Source organism: Hippocampus comes, unplaced genomic scaffold (assembly GCF_001891065.2).
Source record: "Hippocampus comes isolate QL1 unplaced genomic scaffold, H_comes_QL1_v1.1 scaffold82, whole genome shotgun sequence".
Taxonomy (NCBI): domain Eukaryota; kingdom Metazoa; phylum Chordata; class Actinopteri; order Syngnathiformes; family Syngnathidae; genus Hippocampus; species Hippocampus comes.
In genome coordinates this window covers 3,963,168-3,988,998 of record NW_017805135.1, presented here as the reverse complement: position 1 = coordinate 3,988,998, position 25,831 = coordinate 3,963,168, and the positions used below count along the sequence as shown (strand labels likewise).

The following is a 25,831-nucleotide window of genomic DNA, read 5'->3' as shown; positions in this document are numbered from 1 at the left end:
TCTGTGAGGCCAACAACAGCCTTGGTTACAGCATTCCCATGAGTCACGGAAACTGCTAACTCCATGGCTAACAATGACTCGACCTCTTGGCACTGCATGCTCTGCATCACCGGGAGTGTTCCTGTTGGACACTTCCAAGCATCTTACACGCTAACATGAGTCAACCATTGTGGAAAACATGAATGTTTTCCCCTACTCCTTGGACGATAACCTGCTGCATGAGGACAAACCAATATTGACAGAGTCTGAATGGCTAAAATAATTCACACCGTTGGCGTTACTGGCATTGGAAACGCTGAAAGAGAGCAATGGTGGCAAAAGTACTCACACTCTATACTGAAGCAGAAGTATTATAATAATAATAATAATAATAAGTACAGAGTCACTCTTCATAGAGGCTGGAAAAAGTAACAAGCCTATTTTAGAAAGTAAAAAGAAAGTAGAAAGTACAGATATCTATTTCCACTTGTATGGAATAAAAAAAAATAGATAAAAGTACGTATACCTATACTTAAATACAGTAATAAATAAATTATTACTTCCCAACACTCAACCAGAGACATATGTGTATTCAGTCAGAGGCTTTCAGTGCTGGCAACGGTGGCAACGGTAATTGGGGAGGATCGCAGAGCTAATTCATGTGAACAGTTTGTTTTGCAAAACCGGACTGCGCTGCACTGTGAGAAAACTCACACATTTTTTGGGCTGTGCCTGAGTGAGTGAGTGAGTATGAAGGGCGCGCGCGCGCGTGTGTGTGTGTGTGTGTGTGTGTGTGTGTGTGTGTGTGTGTGTGTGTGTGTGTGTGTTCATTGAGAAATGGCCTGACGCAACGCTACCCAAGAGTACTAGCGCCGCCCCATGTACTTGTCAGCACAAGTTTCAACAGCTTCAACAATGTCATTGGGATCGCAGCATATGTAAGCAGAATCGCATACCTCTACCAAGGCGAAACAACCTACAAATTTTAAATGGGCCTGCTACCTGTTGCTAATCTCTAACCCAGAGGACATGCCATGTAGAACTCTTTCAACTTTGGCCCGAGCGAAATAGGACATGTTCATAATGTTAACAGTAAACATGCTTACAATCTGCACCAATCTGACATTAATTTGGGAACATCTCGCCCCTCACTTGATAGGTGCAAAAGGCTACTGAGATGGAGGGAATGGCAACGGCTGATATGCTAACAAACTGGAACAAGATTGCAACTTGTGTACAGAAAGCGCTAGGATAGATTGACCATAGTCTGTATGCTACAATATACTAAGACACCAACTATTGAATAAAATGCATTTGAGACATCAATGAGGATTTTACATCATACCAGGTAGCTAGGTACAAAGTCAAGTAGCTCATGAGACCGGATAAAACGAAGGATGTATGGATACTGGTGTCACTACTGGATGTGTGTACCTGTACTTGGAAAAAAAAACAACTTCATCAGCCTGACATATAAAACACTTCCCGGCTGGGAGTCATATCATTTATGTGGAAATACTTTAAAGGACCCATACCATTAAAATCCCATTTTTGCCACAGTTTATTGAATTACAATATCTGTGACATGGTTCAAGTTAGACATCTATATGGTTTGTCGATTGGTTGCAATAGGCAATAAAAGTTGAAAGGCTCGCAAAACGAACGGATCAGATAGATCCGCTACTCATTATTCAAGTATCTCCACACTGACTGCTACACACCCACTCAACTCATGGAAAATGGCTAAACCGCTGCACATCCAGATGGCAACTTTAGTACAGGAATCGTTCTGGTCGATCAAAGGGGACTAGTTCAAAAAGTTTAATGAAAGGGGATAACATACAAACATGCAAACAGTGAGTACAGTAAGATATCCCGATTACAATTTTAGAATAGAAACTGCTGAGGCAGATCCACAGAGGTTACACACCACGTAATTATTTCAAAAGGCTTATGACACTGTATGAAATGTGTGCGTGTTAACTGTTGGTATGCTAAAATGTTGAAGAAAAAGCACTCAGACAGATTGACAATGATTTTACACCATATCCTTTGCTATTTCAAAAAGCTAGAGAGACCGGATAAAATGCTAGCAGCTGGTATGCTAACTTATTCTGTACCACTTTTTATTCAGAATCCTGAAAACTGCTTTGTGCTACCATGCATCATAAACCAATGGTGATGAAACCCAACCTCCAAAGCGAAGGTAATAACAATCTAAAAAAGGGCGTCTCTTCCGGCATCTCCACCTGTGATTAGTTCGTTGCTGTGGTATTCCAGGAATGAGCAGAATGACAGCTGAAGGTATGTGTGTCACTACTACTGAACACAACAGTGTGTGTGTGTGTGTGTGTGTGTGTGTGTGTGTGTGTGTGTGGGTGTGTGTGGGTGAGCGCGCGCAAAACAGCAACCTGAGTACATAAGCGATACATCTCATTACACCGCGGAGTTGGGTAATATTTCAGTTTAGACTTGATCATATTTTACTAACTTAAGCTAACACTTGGTATGCTAACATGAAGCAAAATAGCATTGCAAGTACAAAAAGTGCTACAACATATTAACAGAGATTTTACATCATGGCTTGTAATTACAGTAGGTTGTGTTTCAAATGAAAATGTATTAATTGCTAACATGCTAAAACTTGGTATGCTAGCACGACACAAAATGAGCAAACAAAGCACTACAACAGATCAAGAAGGATTTTATATCGTAGCCTATAGCCAGGTCGTATATAAAAAGATTTTTAAAATGCTAACATACTAACAGTTGGTCAGATGATAGATGGCATGTTAGCAATATGAGTGAAAAAGGTGCTACAGCCGACTGATAGAGATTTTATATCATTCCCTACGGTTTCAAATGAGAACTGACATAATGCTTAACACTTGGTAAAATAATAATAATAAAACATATGATCGTAACATGAGTCCAAAAACTGGTATGTTGATTAAAGATTTTGTGTCATCCATGGAGTCGGGTACAATTGTAAATGAGAATCCATCAAATGTGAACGTGCTAACAGTCGGTATGGTAGCAAAAAAAAAAAAAAAAAAATCTGGAATCACACACATTCAAAGTTGACATTGTAATGGCTGACGCGTATAGACACGACAAACACGCCAGGCATGGTGGGAACACGTAGACCTGTACACATGCAGGAAATCTACAGACAGGCTGGAGGGTGTGGATGTCTTGGCATGACTGCAGGTTGACCTCAAGCTAGCTCACTCATAGGGAGGCCGGGCTGTCATTTTGGGCTGAGGAAGTCATGACATGCCCGTCCAACGCGTCCGTAAATCAAGCCAGAGCGTCAGCAGTCTTTGTGTATTTAAGGCGTGTGCCTTGTGTAACGAAGAAATCATCATTGCGTTTTAAAGCAAATCTACTTTAACTCCCTTCCCATTTTATGCTTATTTTTTGAAAGGGCAATTAAAGGATTATTCACTCCCACTCTACACTCATGAATTAATTGGATTTTATATTTTATTTTTTTACAACGCTCCATCTTTTTATACACTGTTGAATTTTACACGTAGCGTTCACTTTATGAGGGAGTTTATGGATGACATGGCTATGGTGCTATATCAAAAACTAGGCTGGACATTAACTGTGAATAAGGAAGTTGGTGTTGCTATTTTCATCTTTGGCTGTCCGTCTGTCCCATCTGCAGAAATTCACACACTGGAGATTGATGTATAACCTATTTAGCGTTGTCAAATCGGTGAAATTCTCTAGTAATGGATGCCTCCTAAAAATGACAACAACAATATTAATACTGGTAATCGTTTCAAGCCCAAATACACAACTACATGAGTCGATGGTTGAAAGGTTTTTTTTTTGGTTTGTTTTTTTTTTATGAATTGCACTCATGATTTCAAAACATATCTCATTTTAGAAGAAAGCTACAACATTGACTTTATCACATTGACAACTGCTGCCATCCTAGTTTAATGTCGGCAGGCAAGCAAAAAATAAAAGCGAATCTAGCTCAATTTAAAACTCATTCGAGTGCTGCCACAAGAAAAAAACAGTTGCTGTGATTTTTCTTCTTTACAGCCACCAGCAGCTAAAGAGAAGGCGATAAATCTTTTTTTTTTCCCCCCTTCTCCTTACTCGGCTGGGGCAATGGCTGGGCCAGGGTCAAACTAGTAAGACAGATGAAAACAAGAGATTGTCTGGAGGCCACGAGAGGAAAATTGCTGAGGAGAGACAGAGAACACGCTTTTTGTCAAGCTTTAGATCTGTGATGGGACTCTGTGTCAGAAGCTGAAAAGGTGTCAGCTGAGGTATTGAGGCCCCACTAGTCTGAAAACTACACAACTACACTTCTAAAGATGTTCAATTTGACGGAGATAGTGGCTAATCGAAAGACGGTATTGCACAATCGTCCAAAGTTTTGTTCTTCGCCCTTCTTGGGTGTTTTTCGTCATATATTTTGGGGCTTTATCATGCGGCAGGATGCATGACCTACACATTGTGCGACACAGGGCAGCACATTCCGCTTCGGATTGCCTTTATAATCTTGAGATTTTATCGGATCCACAGACTGAAGACATCCTGTGCCAGATAGCGAAAAGAGGCTTCTTAATATACCCAGGCCTCTGTTACGTTTCACAGTCAACTTAGTGATTTGTCAAAAAGCTCCATATTTATATCATCTTTCCAAAAGATTTGTGGACTGTCAACACTTCAATTTGGCAAATTTCAATCTTGATAGCAAGCTCGGTCAGTGGCCAAAGAACACACTGGGCTGACCGTGAAACCTACAAACGGAAATTGGGGCTTCTTTGCTTCATCCAGCACATATCAAAAATATCCGAGGATTCTGGAGCAAAATGTACTGCCCATTGTGAGAACGTTTGCATTTCACAGGCATGTATAGAAGAAACAAACATTTACACTTCGATACATACCACAATTTAGAGTCTTTAATGGACTTAATTTACATAATTTTGTCATGTGGGAAGGAAGATGGAATACACAGACAAAAAGCATTGCAGCCATGGACCGAACATGGAAACGCCACACATGAGGGAGGGGGTTGAGATTTCAAACCTGAACCTCCGGACTGTAAGTGTTGTTCATAACCTCTATACTGAATTCTGTTGTAGCAGAAAAAAAGCCTGACGTCTGATTTACAGTGTATCAAATGTTTATTTACTCTGTGTCAATTTCAAGTTAATTCCACTGACTATTGTGGGTTTTTCTTTCTTTAATGGACAGTCACCACCAATTAGGGAGAGTAGACCATGTGAATGTGTTAAAATGTTACTTAAGGGGGACGTTTGTGGAAAATGTACCATTTAATTGCTTGTATAAAATTAGGCGGTTCTCTCGAATGTCTGCTCCCTCATCAAGCGTGAAATAACATAATCGAGTAAATCTTTTATTGCCTGCTTTATTTCCAAAATTATGTTTATGACTGGGTTATTTTTGAATTCCGACGGAAAAAGAAAAAAAAAAGGTCACTCGAGTTGCTACTTGTCACTTTTACGAAAAATATTTGGTAGAGTTTCTGGATAAGTGGCAACACCGAGTCACTGTTCACTTTAACACCACTACACATAAAACCAAGTGATTTCAATCAGACTTTTCCACATCGATATTAAGTGTGCTGTATTTCTTTATCCTTTGTGTATTTTTAATGGAAGACAGTCAGAGTTGAGAAACCGAGGAACTGTTTTCATTTGTGAAAAAAAGGGATATTATTCCTAGTATAATTCATTTTAATTGGCTCCTTTTTTGTGTGTCAAATTAAATGGAGCAGAGTTTTCATGATTGATGTTTTAAAGGAAAGGCATGTTTGTTTGTTTGTTTGTTTGGTTGGTTGGTTATTGTTTATTGAACATGAGGCACACTCATAGTTTGCCAGGAAAACGAAAGCCATGTTTTGTGCCATCTTTAAAAATATTTGCGATTATATTTACATAATTGTTGGGTTGTTTTTTGTTTGGTCACTGCTCACTCAGCCACAGGATGAATGTGCAGTGTGACAAAGCAGTGTGGAGAATGTGGTGCAGCTGAATTTTTATTCGAGGACACAACTGTTGTGGTCTCAGGAGAAGGAAAAGAAAATGTCTTCCAAGAAACTCCCAGCATGCAGCCGCTTCTATGTAATACTTCAGAAAATAACCCTTTTTCAGAACCACTCTCGACCTTATTCCTCTGTTTTTTTTTGCTGTAAATCGCTTCGAGGCAGATATCATATCATTCCTGGCAAGTCGCCGCTTTTGAAAATGTTTCCAAATCCTCAATGACACACATTTGCTTTCTGCTCTGCTGCACCTGTCATGTTAAAGCAGCACCGGGCCGTCTGAGGTGCTTTGGTGAGTCCCAGCGTGAAAAGAGTGTGGCGAAATTACATCGCAACAAGAACTCCACAAAGCATACATGTTCAAGTAACAGCACGGACAGAGATACAAGTAATAGTGGTAATCGCGGAATGCAATAATTAGTTTTGCCATTGATCGGCTACGGTGGTAACTGATTGTGGAAAAATAAGCCCTCATGATGCATCATGGAAAAAAAGAAATTTATGATCCCAATAAAATAATATAAAAGAAAAAAAATGCAATAAAAAAGTTGGTTTAAAATACTAAAATAACCATGAAAAAATAAACAGTACAATAAAATGAAAACAATACTAAATTAAAAAAAATAACTACAATCGTAAAAAAATTAAAAAATAAGATCATTTAATGGTATCAATAAATATTCCCCAAAAGAGAAGCCAAAAATATTTTTTGAAAATATTACAATTAGACTTCACAGCAATATGGGCGTGTCAACTGTAGAATCAATATACAAGATAGATCATGGCTTTTAATAACCAATAAAGTAAAACAGCCACTCTGCACAAAACTAAGGATGAAAGCAAAGCACTATCTTTCCGTTTTCTATTTAAAAAAAAAAAAAAAAAAAATCTAAGTTTACGTACATAAACATCATGTCTCACTAAAATTTGACTGACTAAAGCGTGAATGCAAAGCGAAAGATATACCAACTGCGGGCATCAACAATGCGACAAGACATTGTCACACTTACCCGCCATCATCTTCTGAGCCTCGTACGGCTCCATGTATCCATCATTCTCGGTGGTCACTTTTTCCGTGGTGGCCTGCGTGCCGCCGGCCTGCTCGGCGTCAAACGGGTCGGCGTAGTCCTCCAGGATAATGAGCTGCGAGGGGAATACGACAAGGGGAAAGTTGAAATTGCGGCGAGCTTTATTTTTCTGCTCTGTTAAACACGATGGGGTGTCAGGAGGGTTGCGATGATAGATCAGGCGTCATGCGCATTGGACATCTGCAGTCGGGCCGCGAGATGAAGCGATACATACGCCGGTATGCTCCAGCACACCGCAATGTCCCAACTTGGGGCTTCCAGCACGCTCTCTCTGAAAATGCTGCTCGGCCTAATTATATGACAGTGACAAGCCCACTTTTCAAAAAGTAGAGGCTTCGAGCTGGCCTGCTGGACTTTCTTCGGACAAGCAATTTGGCAGATTTATACCCGGCCAGCCGGCCAGCAAACCCAAGCTAATTGCAGTCTTGCGCAGTAGATGGCAATTAAGCGGACGTCCTGAGACCCAAGGAACACGGCCCAAAATTGGAAGGAACACAGTGTACATCTATGGCGCCTCCGGGGGGTGTATTTGCATTTGTGAAATATTTGCTTTCTTCACCAAGACACAGCTTCTTAAAAAGTAAACACTTTGAAAGAAATGCAAGGCCCATCGGGAGCCATCTGTCCTCTCAGACATTGGCGCTAATAGAGAGGTGTGAGCGGAGGAGTTTGTTCTTGCTGTGAGGGAATGTTCTCTGTTCCGACTCCATATTATTTTATCTTGACATTGACTGCTCATACAGACAGTGTCACAAGGCAAATGCACATCCGTTTACCTGGAATGAAACATCCAATCATGTGTTGTCTATGCTACTTGTCCTCATTAGGGTACTGGAGTCAATCCAAGATGACTTTGGGTGAGAGCCATGTTACACCTTGGACTAGTCATCGGTCCATCAGAGGACACATATAAACAAACAACCGTTCACACTTACACTCAGACAATTAAGAGTCTCACTGAACCTAAGAAAGAAATTATTTTGGGATGTGTAAGGAAACCAGAGTACACAGAAGTAGCACCATAGAGAGATGTTCAAACAGAGATTCGAACTCGGATTTCCTGACACCGAAGCAGAAGCGCACTTTCACACCATGCTGGCGTGATTTATTTGTTTACATTGAATGGTAGCCTAGCAGCTGCTTGGATAGTCATAGAATAACTTTACTACGGAATCCTTAATCGAAGAATCCCCAAAACAGAACCGATTCTCTTCCAGAAGAGTGTTTTTGATTTTTTTTTTTTTCTAAATTGTACATGGTTGTGAATGTAAGTGTGAATGGTTGTTCTTCATGTATGGAGCTGCGATTGACTCGTGACCAGTCCAGGCTGCTCTCCCATTTTACCCAAATGAGAACAAGTGTCACGTGCTCAAGAAAAGGAATGGATGGTCAAAGTTAGCATGGTGGATTTTTGTTTCAAAGTTCTGAGGTTCAGGGTTAAAATCTCGACTGCAGCCTTTCTGCTTTATACCCAGGAATGGCTAAGAACAAAAACGAGCATTTAGGTTGGTTGATGACTCTGAATTGTACATCCTATTGACAAGTGCGATGCAAAGTAGATGGCTCAAGTTCATGTCAGTTTTGAAATGATTTATTGTCATTATTTCAATACGGGTGTGTTCACTTTCTATCACCCGCTGGACTTCCTCCCAATATTTCCCTGAGAAACATGGAGAGTGACAGCAGCCCTCATGAGTCAATGCTGCATGCCGCAACTCCACAACGTGTCAATATTTGGGATTATTTCGGTGAAAAAACGAGATGTGACAGGAAAGCTGCAGGCTAAACAGCCATCTCGCGCTATTCCCGCCAACAATCGATAAAATCGAGCACCAAAAAATTAGCCCCTTTATAACATTCCTTGATTGCGTTAAGATACCACCACTCAGAACACGACTTCGAGTAACCTTCTCTGTCCCCGAACAAGGCACTTAACAATTTCAAATCTTGTCGGCCCTAGTAAAACACACTGATGTATCGGTCTAATCAGCCAAATGCTTATGCAGCGCCCTGAGTGTGCAACGACGGGCAGAACGCCCTGTGAGTCATGGGCACCGGGAAATAATTTTGACTAAATATAAACAAGCATATCACTCATCAGGGCTATGCTGAGACAACAATCAGGGATAGCCAGACGCGCACGCAGCCCACACACACAAACACGCACGCCCAAACACTCAATCATGCTTAAAATAACTATGTAGAATAAAACGGTGATTTCACTTTAATTGGGAAAGCACCAACAACTGGCAGGAGTGACTGAGTCACAGTTTAACGTTGTTTAAACCAATCACTGATTAAGTCAGTGTAAAATATTAAGCACGTTATCCAACGATTACAGGAGCACAATTCATCTAGTTTAGGGGTGTCAAACTCATTTTTGTCACGTTTACCTCAGAGGGCCGTTAAGACATAGAAAGAAGTCAAGAATAATGCTTCATTAAACGATTGTTTAAATTAGTGTAATGAGGGGGTGGGGAACAAGAAAAGGCTAACAATACTCACTTATTCATTATATATGAGAAGTTGAAATTTTGGTACAGATTTGAGCAATCATCGTAGAAGTTGACATGTTTGATTTGTTTTCGCGGGCCATATAAAATGATGTGGCGGGCCAGATCTGGCCCTGGGCATTGAGTTTGACACCTGTGATCTAGTGTGACAAATGGGTTACACACAAGCCGCCCAATGAGGATTTGACTACTCTTACATTCCCCCACTACGTACAAATTAACAATAATGTCCATTCATCAGTTTTCTATCGAACTGAAGTCCTGTTTCCACGGTAGTACCATATTGAGCTGCGTGGAGAAGCTGCCACTTTTAAACCTCTCCAAAGAAAAAATTCAAACTGTTGATGTTTCATTCTGAACGTGACGGAAGGGGTTGTTTGCTTATGTTGCGGTAATGCATGTGGCCCAATTGTGAGACTTTGCAATGATTATTTTCGATAACTTGACAAGTTTGATCACAAAAATAGTCACAGTAAATGTCTGCCTCGAAGCTTCACACTGATCATTTTTCCACACTTAACTAATGTGACTCCGGCTCGATGGCTACGAGCCATGAGGAAAAAAGACAGAAAATGAAAAGGAGAAATTATATGCAGTGCCTGCACGTCTACGATTGGAAACTCAAGTTAATGGAAACATTGTTAGCTAATTAAAAAAAAAAGTCATTTACCTGTTTCAAACTGTGAAAAAAGTGAGCTGAACCATACCACTTGGTGGAAACGTGGCTTCAGTGTTTCATTCTAAATATCGCGTTAACTGCGTCGCAACACCTTCGGCATAGTCAACTGAAGGACAACGAGTGAATTTCCTCGCAGCTACTGTGTGTTAAATCCCCTATCTTCCAACGCTGCTCTTTTCCATCTGTTTTAGGGAAAATAAATAGGCCTTGTTCTGCCGCAGCATAATTATGGGTTCCTCAAATGTTATGCTTCTGTGAGTTTCAAGTCCAGCACAAACACGGCCCTGGTTTGTTTTTACGCCACAAAATAAAATACATATGTTTCTCTTGCAAATAGAGGTAACAAAAAAATCTGCAACCCAAACACAAACAACAACCTCGGGGCCCCAAACAACCTCAAATCTCTTAGCAAAATAAACATCAATCACAAACGCAGTTTGATTACCGCCTCGTCACCAGTTAGCATGAAAGCTCGAGCAACAGTAATGGCGACTCGTGTGCCAAACCAAGCTCATACACAGCCCGGACCCAAGAATAAGTAACCCTCACTATGAAAACATAATGAATCACATCAATTCCCATCCGACTGTGGTACTTCAATGGAGTGGTTCGAGGTCGGAGGCCATGGCCCACAAAAACACAAAGTGATGTAATTTGTCTCCTTGTTGGCATAACATGACTTGGCCTCATGTGCTGGTAGATTTAAACTTTCGGAAAGGTTTTGACAAAGTACATCGGTGCTCGTAAAAGTCAGAACGCGCCGGTGGCGGTACGATTCCTTTTTCTGGAAAGTTGTTCATAGTATGAGATATACGCAAATGTCATGAGACCCCAGGAAATCTCGAGAGTTCAACTTGTGCAAGACCAAATGTTCGGGGAAAAAATGTGCTGTGTAAGTCACACAAAAACAACTTTCTCTCTCGAGAATTCAGCGTATGTGTCCTGGTTGGTCAGTAAAATAAATTGACAACAATGACGATTAATGGAATATACATCGGAAAGTAGGGTGTGTTTACTCTTTGCATGAAGAGACGCAGTGACATCCAACGGTGACGACACAGAATTGATTGTTTTAAACTTTTGTACAACAATTACAATGATAAAATGTGACATCATTGTAACATCATCATCACCGTTCAAACCAGCGATGGGTGTATTCGATTAAGTTTGTTTCCTGCGAGAAAATGATCGGAAATTCAGACCGTGTGTTTGACAGGGAAGGCTCCACTGGAATTGCAAATCAAAAATATTTTTTATTCAAGGTCTTTAAACACTTTCTTCAGCCTTGTTATGGCTCCTTGTGTGCTGCAGGATGTTTGAGCATGCTTCAGGAAACAACAGAATCATTGATTGAGTTACGGGCGGAGCTGCTCCTAAAGCATGACATCATCTTTGCCGTTCCTGTTGACATAGCGTTGGACAAACGAAGGACGAGTGAGCAATGAAAACCTTGCCAACAGCCTTCAAACTGTGCCTGAGTGTCAAGTTAAGCTGTAAAATCTCAAAGAGCTGTAATGTTTGAAGGAGAAAGAAGTGTGTGCTTTGCCTTCACGGGCAATCAAAATGAGATTCGAGATGAACGGTCTAAAAGGGCTGCTGCTATTTCAAAGGTAAAAAAAATGGGATTTTGCGATCAGACGCAGCAGCTGAGCCACTAATTTGAATGGTTGGGAGCGATTTGAATCAATCTCAGTCTCCAATGCATTTCATTAAACCATGGTTATCAGACTGGTCCAGAACTAAATGTGATGGCTGAGGTGTGTTTAAGACGCAGGGCTAGCAGAGGCAACGTACACCCGAAACTTACACTCCCATTCACAGCAACAGACAATTTTGAGTCTCCAACTAATCAAGCACATGTTTTTGGAATGTGGAAGGAAACCAGAGCACCCGTAAGGAGGATGACATGCCAGCAAAAAAATGTCCCGTTGCGGATTTGATCACGTATCTCCCAAGTGTAAGACAGGAGGCACCGCGCTGTCCAGTTCATCCACGATCATCAAAATGAGATTCTGTAAAATAGAGGTCATCCCTTCACATGATGACTTTATCATGTGGTCGCTCCACAACGTCGTGGGCGTCCATGTTTATGTTCCGTGGTGTTAAATGACAGAGTAGTTACGCCCCTACGTCTACTTCCTTTCTTACCATTTGGTCACTTTTCTTCCAAACGTTCTTTGTTTTTAACCCCAGTTCAACTTGACCTGAATTGCTATATAGCTCCCGCTAACATTGTTGAAATAATGTACCCCCCACTCCCGCCCCCAAACTGCAGTTAAGTCAGCAAACACCTCCTCCTGACCACTATTTAGAATATGGAATTGACCTGAAGTGTGGGACTGACTCAACCAAAAAAAACCCCAAAAAACAAAAAAAAACCGCATAGATTATTGATCGCATTTTTTCCTTTTGCTACTGTATCTTGAAGTCCGTAACGAGAAACTAAAGCAGTCGTTTCAAACCACAGCAACTTAAATTGAAGGTCAACCTGTTTCAACCCATTCAGTTACATAAAAAGAACAGTTCCAGAAGCTTCCAGAAAAGTCTTTTCATTTAGCTTTCTATTCCAATAAATGTGTAACGCAGCAATGTCATGTTTTTAATGGGTTCAATGCTGTTTGTTCGCTAATCTCAACACGTTCATAACCGGGTCTTTTGTTGTCCACTGTTCGGCAACAGTGTTAATAATTGATCCTCATCGCATCTGAACCGGCAATCGCTATGATCAACAGTGTCTAAAAAGCCCCATCAACCTGCCCCCTGTTGCCTTGTTCATAAACATTAGTGGATATCGATGAGAGGCTTCGTATTTGTGAACTGCTCCAAAATGTCCATCCGGTCCCGCGGCACTAATGACCAAGTGACAGCAGGAGAAAGCATGAGGCTGCGAGCGGCGAGTGGGTAGCGCCCGGGGACGCACCATCTGCCTCGTGGCATGGCCAGGGTGCGTCGGGACCGCAGTCAAGTCACAGTCAAGACTAAAACACCGCAAGAAATCAAAGACTTTGGTGCTCCGACGTGCAGTGCTGATCCACAGGAATTCTACAGGTAATATTTTAGCACCGTTTGTTAATTTACCAATAATATACTAAAACTTACAACACACACACACACACACGCACGCACGCACGCACGCACGCACGCACGCACGCACGCACACCTCTGTTCAATACATTTTTGCACACCGTTGTTTTGAAGAGTACAATATATTGCTATTGCTACTATAAAATGTTGATATTGTTTAAATTCTAACCAGTTGGAGCATAACATTTGTTTTTAATTGGTAAGGCGGCAGTCAAATGTTTGATTGCTACGTTATTTGTTGGTTATTAAATGTTAATGTTGATGAGTAACTTTCTACATTCCTTCTAGTTATTTATATTTTTCAAAAAAAAAATCCCCGTTTTTTCACTGAACCCAAAGGCCTATCGAATTGTATAAATATTCAGACATCTGGGATGAATATCAAGTCCTTTTTGTTCATCCCTACTCCAAATATCTTCAAAAACTCTAAGTCTGAATGGCCGCTGTGCCATCCCAAGGTTGAAATTCATCACCGTGTTGCAATATAAGAATCTTGCACAACTACGGCAACGGCGTAAGCCATGTCCCAATGGTACCTCTGTCTATTACTTTTGTTGCTAACCCAGATTTCGAAACCCCGTCTCTTATATCCGCCTGTTCCCCAGTGAGGGCAAAAACTTGTTGAAATGCGCTGCAGCTCTCAGCCAATAAGGTCCTCTTCGCATCGGCAGCAACAGAGGGAGAACATTAGCGAGGCGGCCAGGCTGCAACTGGCACCTGCCACTTTGGCTCAATATTGGACGACCCGAGAGCTTCTCCGATTACAATTCGATTGGGGCCCTCATTCTTCCATTACATGGGAAAAAACATGGACGGGAATTGTCCTTCTGTGCACTTAGGAGAGAGAGAGAGTCGGCATATGGCTGAAGAGAGAGAAAAATCGGAAGGGTTGCATTAGTTGTCATTTGAGCTCATGGGATTGGAGATATGGCACTTCTAATTAAGAAATGATCTGCTGATAGTTTATTTTTCCAACAGTCTGGATATTTTCGGGTAATTATGAGCTGCGTGTTAACCAGACAAATTCCTAGACAGGCCTCAGTCGTGCTGACGGGAGTGTGACATTTATTCCGCAGCGGCAGGGATGGAGTGGAGCTTGTCAAGGTTGAAGCCCCGCTGAAAATGGCAGAAAAGTCATCAGGCTACCCAATGTGGAGAGAGGAAGAGAGAGGGAGAGAGACCGAGGGAGAGCATGAGAGAGCGAGAGCACAAGAGAGCGAGAGAGCGAGAGAGAGAGAGAGAGAGAGAGAGAGAGAGAGAGAGAGAGAGAGAGAGAGAGAGAGAGAGAGAGACTGGCATGTGTGATTTATGTTTCATGCCACAAGGGATTCCAGCCACTGATTGCCCGATACAACATAGTGCTTCGCAGCTCAATTGCATTAGAGCCTTTCAAAAGCTTTTTTTTTTTTACCCCCAGTCACTACTGTGGTTTTGTTTGTCATGATGCAAAACAAGCAAACAGCAGGAGCGCTTCAGACAAAGGAGAGAAGACAAGATGTGGGAGGACATTTTGCGCCACCCCCTCCCCACCCCACAACTGCTTCAGCTGTTCTGACATCCACAAGGAACATCTTTTCTTGGATGAATAGTGTCAATTCACAAGGAGGAATCTACAACAGACGACTCTGGTGACTTTTCCACCACATGGTACAGACTCGAATCTGACCACTATTGAGAGATTTGCAAAAATAGGCAGTAAAAGGTACTATTGGGGAAAAGGTCCAAAAACGTTGTCAGGCATGTGCGAATTGTCAGCCTTGTCAGCTCCAACAGGTCGGTCATGTGACAATCAGCACTGTTGAATAATCAATCCATTTTCCATTGAGCGTCTTCATTGGGGTCAGTGGTGACCTGGTGTCTACCCCAACTAACTTTGGGCAGGGGTACACAGGTTATCTGTCCAGCACAGGGAAAAACATATACAAACAATCATGCATATTCAACTTTGACATTTTTATTTATCCCAACATGCGTGCTTTTATAATATGTGAAGAAGCCAAATTACCCGGAGATCAACAAGCGTGCAGATCTCGCAGTCTACAGACTGAGGTAACGTCACCTTCTTTATTTGGACGGTCTGAGACAGTTTGTAATGAGTGCCACCGACACCTACAGGACTCAGGAAGGATGGCAATCATTAATTTGGTGGGCTGATCACCAGTTGATGCGAAGTTACATCTATTCGTCAACCCCTGATTTGGACTCTTTCATTACCCTACAAAGCATGTTTTAGGATGCGGGAGGAATATCTGAAGAAAACTCCCAAAAAGCATGGGGAGAAAAGCCAAACGCATTTCCTCACTGTGAGGTAGATGCGGTGCCCGCGATCCCATTGTGAGATTTTTAAAACAACACTTTTACAATGGCACCGATTGATTAATTACCTCATTAGGATGGCTCTCTCCAAACTACTGACCATATCGCGAGGTGTTTGGCCGTTTCGTGTAAGTCATTTGGCACAATGCAATACCCACTATCAGTACTGTTGTGTTTGTCAGCGACGACTCTCGTTAGCATTAATCACAGCACCCTTTGCAAAGGACTGAACTGCATTAAAACATTCCCAGACAGATTGGGCAGATGGCGCACAGCACTGCGTTTTACCACGGGCACAGCAAGCCGACTACAATGAAACTTTATGGAATACATTTCCAAAAGCATCACAACTGCTGCTCTGACATTCTCAGGGAAAATTATGCCGTTCCTCCATAGGCCTACTGAGAGAGTAGAGAAGGTAATCGTATTGTATTTGCTCTGAAGACATTTTTCTCAATCAAGCTGTGCGAGCACTTCACTTGAGGGGAACTGTGGGGTTGTGTTGTTTTTTGTTTTTCTTGCAGTGAATTCATTTGCTCTGCTTTAATCTAATTGAAGAATCGTCTCGGCGCAGCAATTTGTGGACACGTGAATGAGACTGTCAAGCAAAACAAACAGGGATTGAAGTGGGAGGCGGGTGAGGATGATAAAAGCAAGGTCGCAGGCTCGCAGTTCTTCCAAAACAAGTGCGCCGATAATTTATTCGTTAAAGTCTCTGCTATTTTAGTTGCAATTCAGCCCGAGGAGTGCATTTTTGGTCGACGTTGAAAGGATTCCATGTTGAACATGCGCAGCCATTAGTTTCCTCACCCTAAGAGACATCTATGCCGCATCGCTTGCAGCAAATTTATTACCAACCCCACTCCCACTTTGAGATTAGAAACGCATTCAACGTCTGCGTTTCAGATCTTTGCATTCCTGCCTATGTGGGGCAACTCTAACAGCGCAGCCATGTTTATAGACGAGGGTAATTTGCATTGAAAAGCTTCCAGAGCTGTGAGGTCACTGACCAGACACCAGTGGCAACAAACTGCCTAAATATCCACAATCTGTCATTTAATGGCATGTATGAAGTTCAGAGTACAGCTGGGTCATCCTCGATGCAGATTTGAACTGCAGCCTCATATCATGGATCAGAAAGTTATTCTCTTTGTGTAGTTTTAATGACATCCGCGTCGTGCAGGGTATGTGGGGAACGAGGGGCCGTTGGCAGCTTCCGGTCCCACGGGGACGGGCAGATATTCTGACAGCCGTGCTCGTAGCATAAGAGCATTTATCTTCTTAATGCATTTGAGATTTGTCATCAGCTCGAAACTGGCATTACCGATATCTACGGGACTTGGATTATCAGAACTGATCCAAAAATTCGGGGCTCTATTTTTCTGCCCAGCAACTGTGAGCGTGGGTGGAGTTATTTTTCTTTTAGTAATTTCGTAAACACGCTCAGGTCCAGTAGGCAACTGCGCCACTGTAGGTGTGAACTCAGCCATCTTATTTCCCGTACATTGGAAGTGGTGATCCTCACTCTTTAAATTCAGTGTAGAGAAGCGCACATCGTTCTTGACATTGCGGAAGCAGAAATTGGCTCGCTGGGATCCGCGCAGGAGATAGGCTCACCCAAAGTAAGTTTATGAACCGCAAGATCGCCCCTTGTTGATGTAAAGGCGGCTGCGCATGTGAAGTGGGCAATTGAAGACCGCCTTGCACTCCCATTAGCTTAATCAATCAAAAGAAAAAGTACAGCAAGTACGGCAGTAAATGAGCGGGCCGGACATTTTCGTACGCCACTGCACAGAGTAGTTGATTGTGTGCTGCTCGTACCTTCGAATCAGTACCATCATAAATCGATCAAAACCATCTCTAGAACTGATCTCCGGTAGGTAACGTACAGTAAAAGAGACGAACTTTGTTGCCCAGAACTTCCATCTTCGGAGCCCACTCAGCAGTGTACATACACTCATGATACGGTTTCCAGCCTGATTTCAAATCAATCTATTAAATTTGGATCGTCATTAGTCAACCAGTGTAGATGGAATCATGAAGCAAAAGGCAACTTGTGATCAATCATATAACTGAGCGGGGATACAACCGTCCGTTTTGCCAGAGACTTTGTTTGCAGGGATCCTTCACGTCTTCTTTTAGATTCATGATTGCAGTTTCTCTCTCACACTCACACACACACACACACACACACACACACACATCACTACCATCTCTAGGGTTTATTTGTTGCATAAATAAAGGGTTTTAAAAACATCTCAGACAGCGTATGCCCAGTTTTAGAGGTTCAACTCACATGAGAAACGAGTGGAGGCTCTGGGTTGCACCATATAAAAAGTTCCTTTAATATTCGATAGATGAAGTACTTGGCGACACGCTCGATAGCACCCAATTTCCTTCCTTTTGCCACCCCCCTGGTCCCCCGTGATAGGTTTATTGGTGGGATTGCTGCAGTACAATCGTGGCGTGCAGCAGCGGAATGTTGAAAAGTTATAAACTATGTTAATCCCGTATGTGCTGTAATTACAAGGGAAATGCTCATTTGTGTTTTTCTTCTTTGACAATGCATGAGTAGGCTTATGGAAGAGAAAAGCTCAAACACGAAAGAACGATGATGCATACTAAGAGGTTTGTAGGTCATATTGGGCTGACGTAGTGCATTAACAGCATCTCAACATAACCACAGAGCCACAACAAGGTACACAAAGCTCTTTTTGTTTGTTTTGACATGAAGAAACGTGGCCTCAGAAGGCCCCTTGAGCAGACGTCAACAGACAATGCTTAGACTGGGCGGAGTCTCAAATCGCTCTTATGCTCAGCTGTAAACGACAATCGGCAATCTATTACCGCAGAGCAGCATCATCAGTGGCGCGTGTGACCGCCACGGGGCAATCACTTTTTGTCACTCTTCATCCGGGGTTTGGCGCTCGCCGGAACAGCTGTGAACATTTAACCCTTGGTTCTATATTTTTGCAGAGCGATGCGAGCACAGACTTGTCGAGTTAAAAAGGGAATGTCGCCAACCCGTAAACACTTCCTGCCAGGAAGGGAGCACTTCCTAAATCCTGGAGTGAGTGAGCTATCGCAAACAATTACAGACAGTGGCTGACTTTCTGCATTAACAAGAATATCGAATTTTATTTTGTGAGTGGAAAATGATTTACACCAGGTTGGAATTCACCGAACTCATGATACGATACAAATTGGACATACTAGACACACATTGGTGTTTTAAGTTTGACCCAAAAATTTAGTCAGACCAAAAATCGTCATGTTCAATGACAACCTTGTTTGGAAAAGAGGAACGAGGAAAAACATTTTCAGAAATAGATCAAAGAAGATTTACTTGGTCGTTTAATTTTAATGTATAAGCATATGTATTGTTTTCACATATGTATGTATGTATTAGGCCTGGGCGATACATAGATTTTTTTCGTGGCATTAAAAAAATAAAAAATAGAAGTGTTTCCATAAAATACCATACGGATAAAGTATATGTTTGCGTACATTTGACTCGTAGAAAGAAGAGCCCCACGCCGATTTCTCACATGCATCTAATCAGTGGGTTGTGAGAATTTGCCCAACCGCCAAGACTCCCCCCCAGGCGACACACGCTGCCATTAAACAAAATGGATGACATGTGTCGAGAGTGGCCGTCTGAGGCCTAATTGTGACCTGGTGGAGTTGTTCGCCTGAGCTCGTCGGGACAACACAATTGGAAACAACAGCGGGTACGCCTGATTGTGGCAAAGGTTGGTCATAAAAAGCCATCCAATGACTTTTGGGCTCGCTCTTTATAAAACCACCAAAACTATGGACTACTTATTATATTCCATAACGCTGGATTATGGCATAGTGATGTTTATGCAGTGAGCGATGTGGACTGCTAAATTATATCTGAGGCTTTCCTGTGTTTTCTCGACAGGATGACATCATGTCAACAAGCGAAGGCGAATGAGGCATAAGCATAAATCCAAGACAACCGAGCGACTTCCTTTTTCCAAAACTTCCACATCACGGACAGGATTTCAGAGAATGTTTGCCATGACAGTCACTGGGTATTTTGAGCTGGTGAGTAACTTGTTGACATGAGCAACCCAAGGTGACACGAGGAAAAATTCCTGAGACACTTCAAATAGCTCAGGAAGTCTGCGGTGTTCTGCCGCACTGGAAACAAACGCGCTCCAATCACAGTTTCGATTTGAAGGAGACGCATGATGGTAAACCGTACACAAATAGCGGCGGGGCCTCTGTAAAATGAAAAGCACCACGTAAATCTTTTGTGAGATGCATCTTTCCGAGAAAACGTTTTCATGATTAAGCTTTTGTAAATTTTGCAGGATTGTGACTTCACAATCCAGCTGATTTACTTGATACCAACTGCAGACGGAATGTCTTTGCCCCATCTGATTGTTCGCTGTGGGATGCACGCCTTAGGTGCTAGTTTCTGATAAGTGCCGCACGTATAATTTTATGCAATACATTTTCCAGATGTACCTTTTCATGAGGACTGAGTGTGTTAAAATGCCTGATTGTAAGAATGACGCATATGTTGTCGCAGATGTTTGCTATTAAGGATGTTTTTACAGTTAAATGTGACGAATGCAACACTATGACATCAATCTGGCAGAACAGGCTTCTTAAAAAGCGCCCTCAAAAGGACACGGTTACAAAACATGAAGGGATCTGATGTTTCCATCCATTTCGGGGCTTTCAAGAGGAAAAAAAAAAAACACTCTCAAAGGCCATATTGATGAGAGAGCAGCTGCCAGTTTTCAGGCTATCAAGGAGCTGAGATAAGGACAAGAGAAGATGCTGATTTTGAAGTGGTGAGGTGAGGGGCCAGGTGAACACATTCTGGCTGTAATGGGAAAACTAGTGTGCCTACAAGAAGAGCAAAAGGAAATAAAAAGGTGTTTTGTTGCTTTGTTTTATGTCACAGTTAAGGACTTCGGATATATTAAATTGAATGATTATCTTACTGAAGCAACTTTGCATGCAACTTTGTGCCAAAAAAAAAACAGCAAATTAAACAAAGCGCAGCAAAGTGTGAAAAGCAACAATGAAGAACGAATAACAATGGCTGACGAGTGTCTCGAGTATAATTATTATTTTATTCTTAGTTTTATTTGTATTAATTTTTTTAACATACTGACTCTTTGTTGAGGGCAAGATTTTTTTTTTTTAATGGTCATACAAATATTGTGAATTAGACTACAACCCTCAAACGACCGACCGTCTTTTATATGGACGTATGGCAATTTCAAAATAAATACATTTAAAATAAACCCCGAAAGCTCATGTATGATATTAATTGACGGAGACAAAAGTCAAGGACATTTCACAATATTTATATTCCGTTTTAGTTAGTTTTATAACTCAACTCAACTGTATTTATAGAGCACTTTAAAACAACCGTCGCTGTATACAAAGTGCAATTTGCATGGAGCAAATATCATATACACACCAATAAACATAAGATGGAGTTTCACTTTGTATTTGATTGTTTTCAACATTTTTTTTTCTCATTTCCATTAGTTTTCGTCGCCTCTAAAAACCTTGAATCTTAAATGCTGCAGTGTTGTACTGTGAAAAGCACTTGGTAGCACCTGGTTTGCTCATGTAAAAGCATCAATTGCGAGCCTGAAAACCCTTGAAAAATTCCCGAGACATATTGTACTGAGCAGCCTGGGTAGAGATGCGAGTGCTATGTTTGTCGCTATGGTAACAGCTATGTTACGATTCCAGTTCTTTGGTTATCGAGTCCAAGGTTTTAGATTCCCCATTTTAGGATCAGTGTTGTGTATTGGACTTGGCACATCTGACATCTCGAACAAGCTTCAATGGCTAGCGTTTACAGTCGCCATTTCAGTGTCTATGTTTCCGGGTTCCCGTTCTGAGTCTTTTTTAGGGTGCCCGTTTTTGAGTCCCTAATTTTGGGTCCTGTTGTAGGGTCCATCATTTTGGGATCCTCTGTTGAATGCCCCATTTTAATAAAAGAGTGAACATGATTGTGGATATTTTCATTCGTCTAGTTCACATGTATCAAACTCAGAGCCCGGGGGCCAAATGTGGCCCGCCACATCATTTTATGTGGCGCCTGAAAGCAAATCAAAGATGGCAACTTTCATGATGCTTGCTAAAATTGCTATCAAAATGTCATATTCTCATTTGTAATAAATAAGAGTGACACTGTAAGCATTTTCTTTGTTACCAAACCCCTCATTACAGTAAGTTAAACAACAGGCGAAGAAACATTTATTCTTGACTTCATTATATGGTTTCAGTCATAACGGCCCTGAAAGGAAAACGGTAACTAAAATGTGGCCCACGACAAAAATGAGTTTGACACCCCTGGTCTCGTTCGTTAATTTCTTGGGGCAGTGAATCGATCGCAAATGGATTGCTGTATTTGTCTCAGAAGATGTCTTGCCCTCATCTGAGTAGGATTCGTCTGTTGATGCCGCAATGCATGGTTAGGAGGAGTACACCAGCCTAAGCTGGTGTGGTAAACCCAAGTGTTGATACTCCAAATTGGAGGAAGACCCCAACCTTGAAACTAGAAAGTTTGTTTCAGGTCACTATTTTAAACCTCTGTTACGATACCACCTCGGAAGACAGAAGATTGCGGGTTCGATCCACCCGTTGCTTGTCAGTGTTGAGGAAGGGGGTGGAGGGGCAGCTTTTAAAAGCAGTAATAACGGATTTTTTGGAATGCTGAGCTAGGTTTTCTTCTAGTACAAAAGGCTCACTGAGGACAAGTACCAGAATGAGCTCAGTGGAAATTTGTTTCTATGTATAGACGTTTCTGTGCAAGCTGGCTCGACAAGACTGGAGCAGCCTATTCCCCTGTGCGCAAACGCACGCTAATGATGGCGGGCCACGAGGATGCTGCAGTATCCCGTCAGCTCTGCGCCACCGCCTTTTGTTTGGACTGTTTTTTTTTTTCCTCCTCAAGCGCAGCTCATCATCACTTTCCCTGCGCCCTTGATTAAAAGTTGAGGGTGGCGATGAGCTAGCCGATGAGGCCTATAATGAGTTTGGAGGCGGGATGAGAATTGATCACCTCTCTCGACGCCGTCTAGCATGAAGGGCTTGCCGTCATTAAAAACAACACAACATCACAGCCTTGAAAGAACACAACAAGGGAGTCGGAATCCATGCAATGATCAATGTCAATACTCTACAGCCTCAAACCGAGTCTTAGACTTGCACGAATTCTGTGATAAACTGAACAATCAAAGTGAGATGACACTGGCTACTGAAGTTTAGAGTATGTTTTAGGGTCTCTGTCTTTGGGTACCCATCTTAAGGCTGACTCGTGTTAAGAGTGTTTTCACTTTACGGTCCCCATCTTAAGGTCACTGATTTGGTTTTAGCTTTGCTGTTTTATGATCCCCATTTCCAATATGTTCATCTGTCAATGTTTTTTTTTCATGCATTTGCCCGAATCCGTTACACTCTTTTAGTGAGGTTTGAACTACAAAGTCAACTTCTAACAGGTAAATTGGCTCCAATCCACAATTGTATGACGGAATTCCAAGGCGCTGCACTTCCACTGCATTTTTCAACATTAAAGTCGCCACAAAAGTGAGCCGTCTAGTTTTCCCCTCCTTCTCTAATAAGTAAAAACAAACCCGGTAAATAACCCTCCATTCTTCTATTGGCATTCTGCTAATCAGCCAAGCGCCGATATAATTAGCTTTCATCAGTCAAGTAATTAAAACATCGATGCAGCCAAGCAAGGAGAAGTCGAGTCACTTTGTGCAATTTTTTTTTTAAGCTTCCATTCATTTTAGTCTGTGGTGTGAGAACTGTCCTCAACAGACAAGAAGGATATAGAAAGCAATTACATGAAACATGCAGACTATTTGTCAAATTGCTGCCGTGCCTAGTTGTATGGTAGCATTCCAACTTCCACCATGTTAGCCTGTGACCTTTTCCCATGAATCCGATGACAGGGCAAAATGTACATTTTTATCTATCGTTTTTCTTTTTGTTTTTTTTTTAACAGGTTCCTATCTTGCGGTTATGTTAGCAGACCAACTGTTAGCATGTTAGCATTTTATCAACTCACATTACAAAGTACCTGGATGCAAGGGGAGGATTTTATCAATTCTCATGAACAATTTTAGAATGCCAGGATATAGGTAAAGCCTTATCAAGCTGCCTTGACATTTTTTGTACTCACATTGCTATCTTGCTTAATGTTAGCATCCCATCCATGAATATTTTTGCATTTTATTCGCTCTCACTAAAAATGGTACATGAAAAAGGGGCACATTTTTAAACCTTTATAAACGGGCCTCAATCCTTTCACTGCTCGGGTTGGCACCTTTTTGTATGGCAGCATTGCAACTTCCAATCGATTTTTATGACCTAATAAATGATGACACAGTAAAATCTTGCTTTCGGGTGAGCATACAAACATGCATGTTAACATTTGGTCAAGTTTCATGAACTAGTAAATGACGAGAGACCTCAATGTAATTTTCTTACTAATCAGCCTTTGCACCTTCTCTACTCAGGTCGCCATCCTGATGAATGCATACAGTAGATGAATGCGCTCTAAAAATACATATGTTTTAACATTAACATGTACAGTATTCTGTTATTTCGGTGCCTGGTGCAGTAATTATTTCCCCATTCTTTTCATATTTGTGTGTGATACAAGCGTCCACTTGTTCCCAAATCAATACAAACAGAGGATCAGATCAAGTGAGCATCGCACTTGACAATCTATACAACCCTTGTGTCAAACCCTCAGCACCTGACGAGAAACCTTTAAAGCCAATCTTTCAGTGTGCTGCTCTAGACCGCCAAGCTGTCAGCACTCATTTCACATTGCGCCTACTGCTCAGCATGCACAGCACACTACACAAAGTGAAGTCTGTTAAATGCAATGTGTGTGAGAGCGTACTACCGATGTGTAATCTGTTTAATCAGCTTGAGCAGCTGCACTGGTTGAAGCGAAATGATAGTTTTGGGGAAAGGGGATCCTGTTTGCTAGACATAGTTAACACAGACGTGTAGGACTGATAAAACCGAGCTGCGGAGGAAGGTGCCTTTTATGACTTTGTCATGCTTGCTGATCTTCAGGCATATGGGAAATATATGTTGGATGGCAATAACAGTTGTGTTCAGAGTGCCAAAGCAAGGTGGGAGCGAGGAGGAAAATCAGGCACAGATGCTGCACAACACGAATATCAGCATTAACAAGCAACAAAAAGTTACGATCTCGATGTTGCCTCTGAAGTCACCTCCACAGTGTTAGCCCGAATATACCACAAGAAATGGATGATATTGTGATATGGCGCTGACATATCAATGAAATTTAGTGCAACATCTAAGAATTTATTTGATAATAGAAAGTAATAGGAGGATTATTTGGCGATTAGTTGGGAAATCGTACCAAAAAAATAACTTTTTTCATTTCCATCCCTTTATTCAATAACATGACGATTTCAAACGCAGAGGAGAAAATGCACAAACAAATTAAATATGATTGTGTTCCTGGTTTGGTCTATAACAAGTCAGAAAATAGACAAAAATGTTAATTGTTTTCACGAGTAAAAGCAAATGTTTTATTCTGATTCAACACAAAAATAATCAGTGCATTTTAATGGAGGACTACGGAAATCGGCCATTTCTAATTGAGAATCCAAATTTCTGAAAACTTCAACAATTTTAAATAAAAGGGGTATCTAAATGAGTCATGGATTGTCAAAAATAATTATTGATTAGTTTGCTAATTGATTAGTTGTCAAATCTTCCATTAATCAATTATTTGTTGCACCTCTAATGAAATTGGTGTTTTGATGCAAGTTTCACAGTGGTGTAGCGAAAGCAGTTTTCTCTGTCCTGCCTGCTCAACACACTGAGGCTGAAGCACAAATAAGTTCAATATTAAGAGACGACGAACCTGAATGTTACATATTATGCAAGTTGACACACGGTCCGCCGTTTGGTACTCACTGTCCTGGCTGCTCAGTACAATACAAGTTGACAATAATAATAATAATATTAAAAGATGCAACATGTCATGTGTTTACACACAGTTGCTGTATGTTGTCTGTGAACATGGGCTGCAAGTATTCCATGCAGCCGAATAACATTCGTCATCACACAAGCGCGT

At 41.6% G+C, this 25,831-nt stretch overlaps 1 protein-coding gene across 3 annotated transcripts in view; it reads right to left on the bottom strand.

Moving 5' to 3' along the window:
• The window catches only part of shf (Src homology 2 domain containing F), an 85,890-nt gene that overhangs the window by 57,036 nt on the left and 3,023 nt on the right, over positions 1-25,831 (bottom strand). For all 3 annotated transcript variants that reach the window (XM_019866657.1, XM_019866659.1, XM_019866660.1), the window contains exon 2: positions 7,027-7,159. In XM_019866657.1, the coding sequence (XP_019722216.1) occupies positions 7,027-7,159 (133 nt within the window). The remainder of the gene's footprint in view (positions 1-7,026; positions 7,160-25,831) is intronic.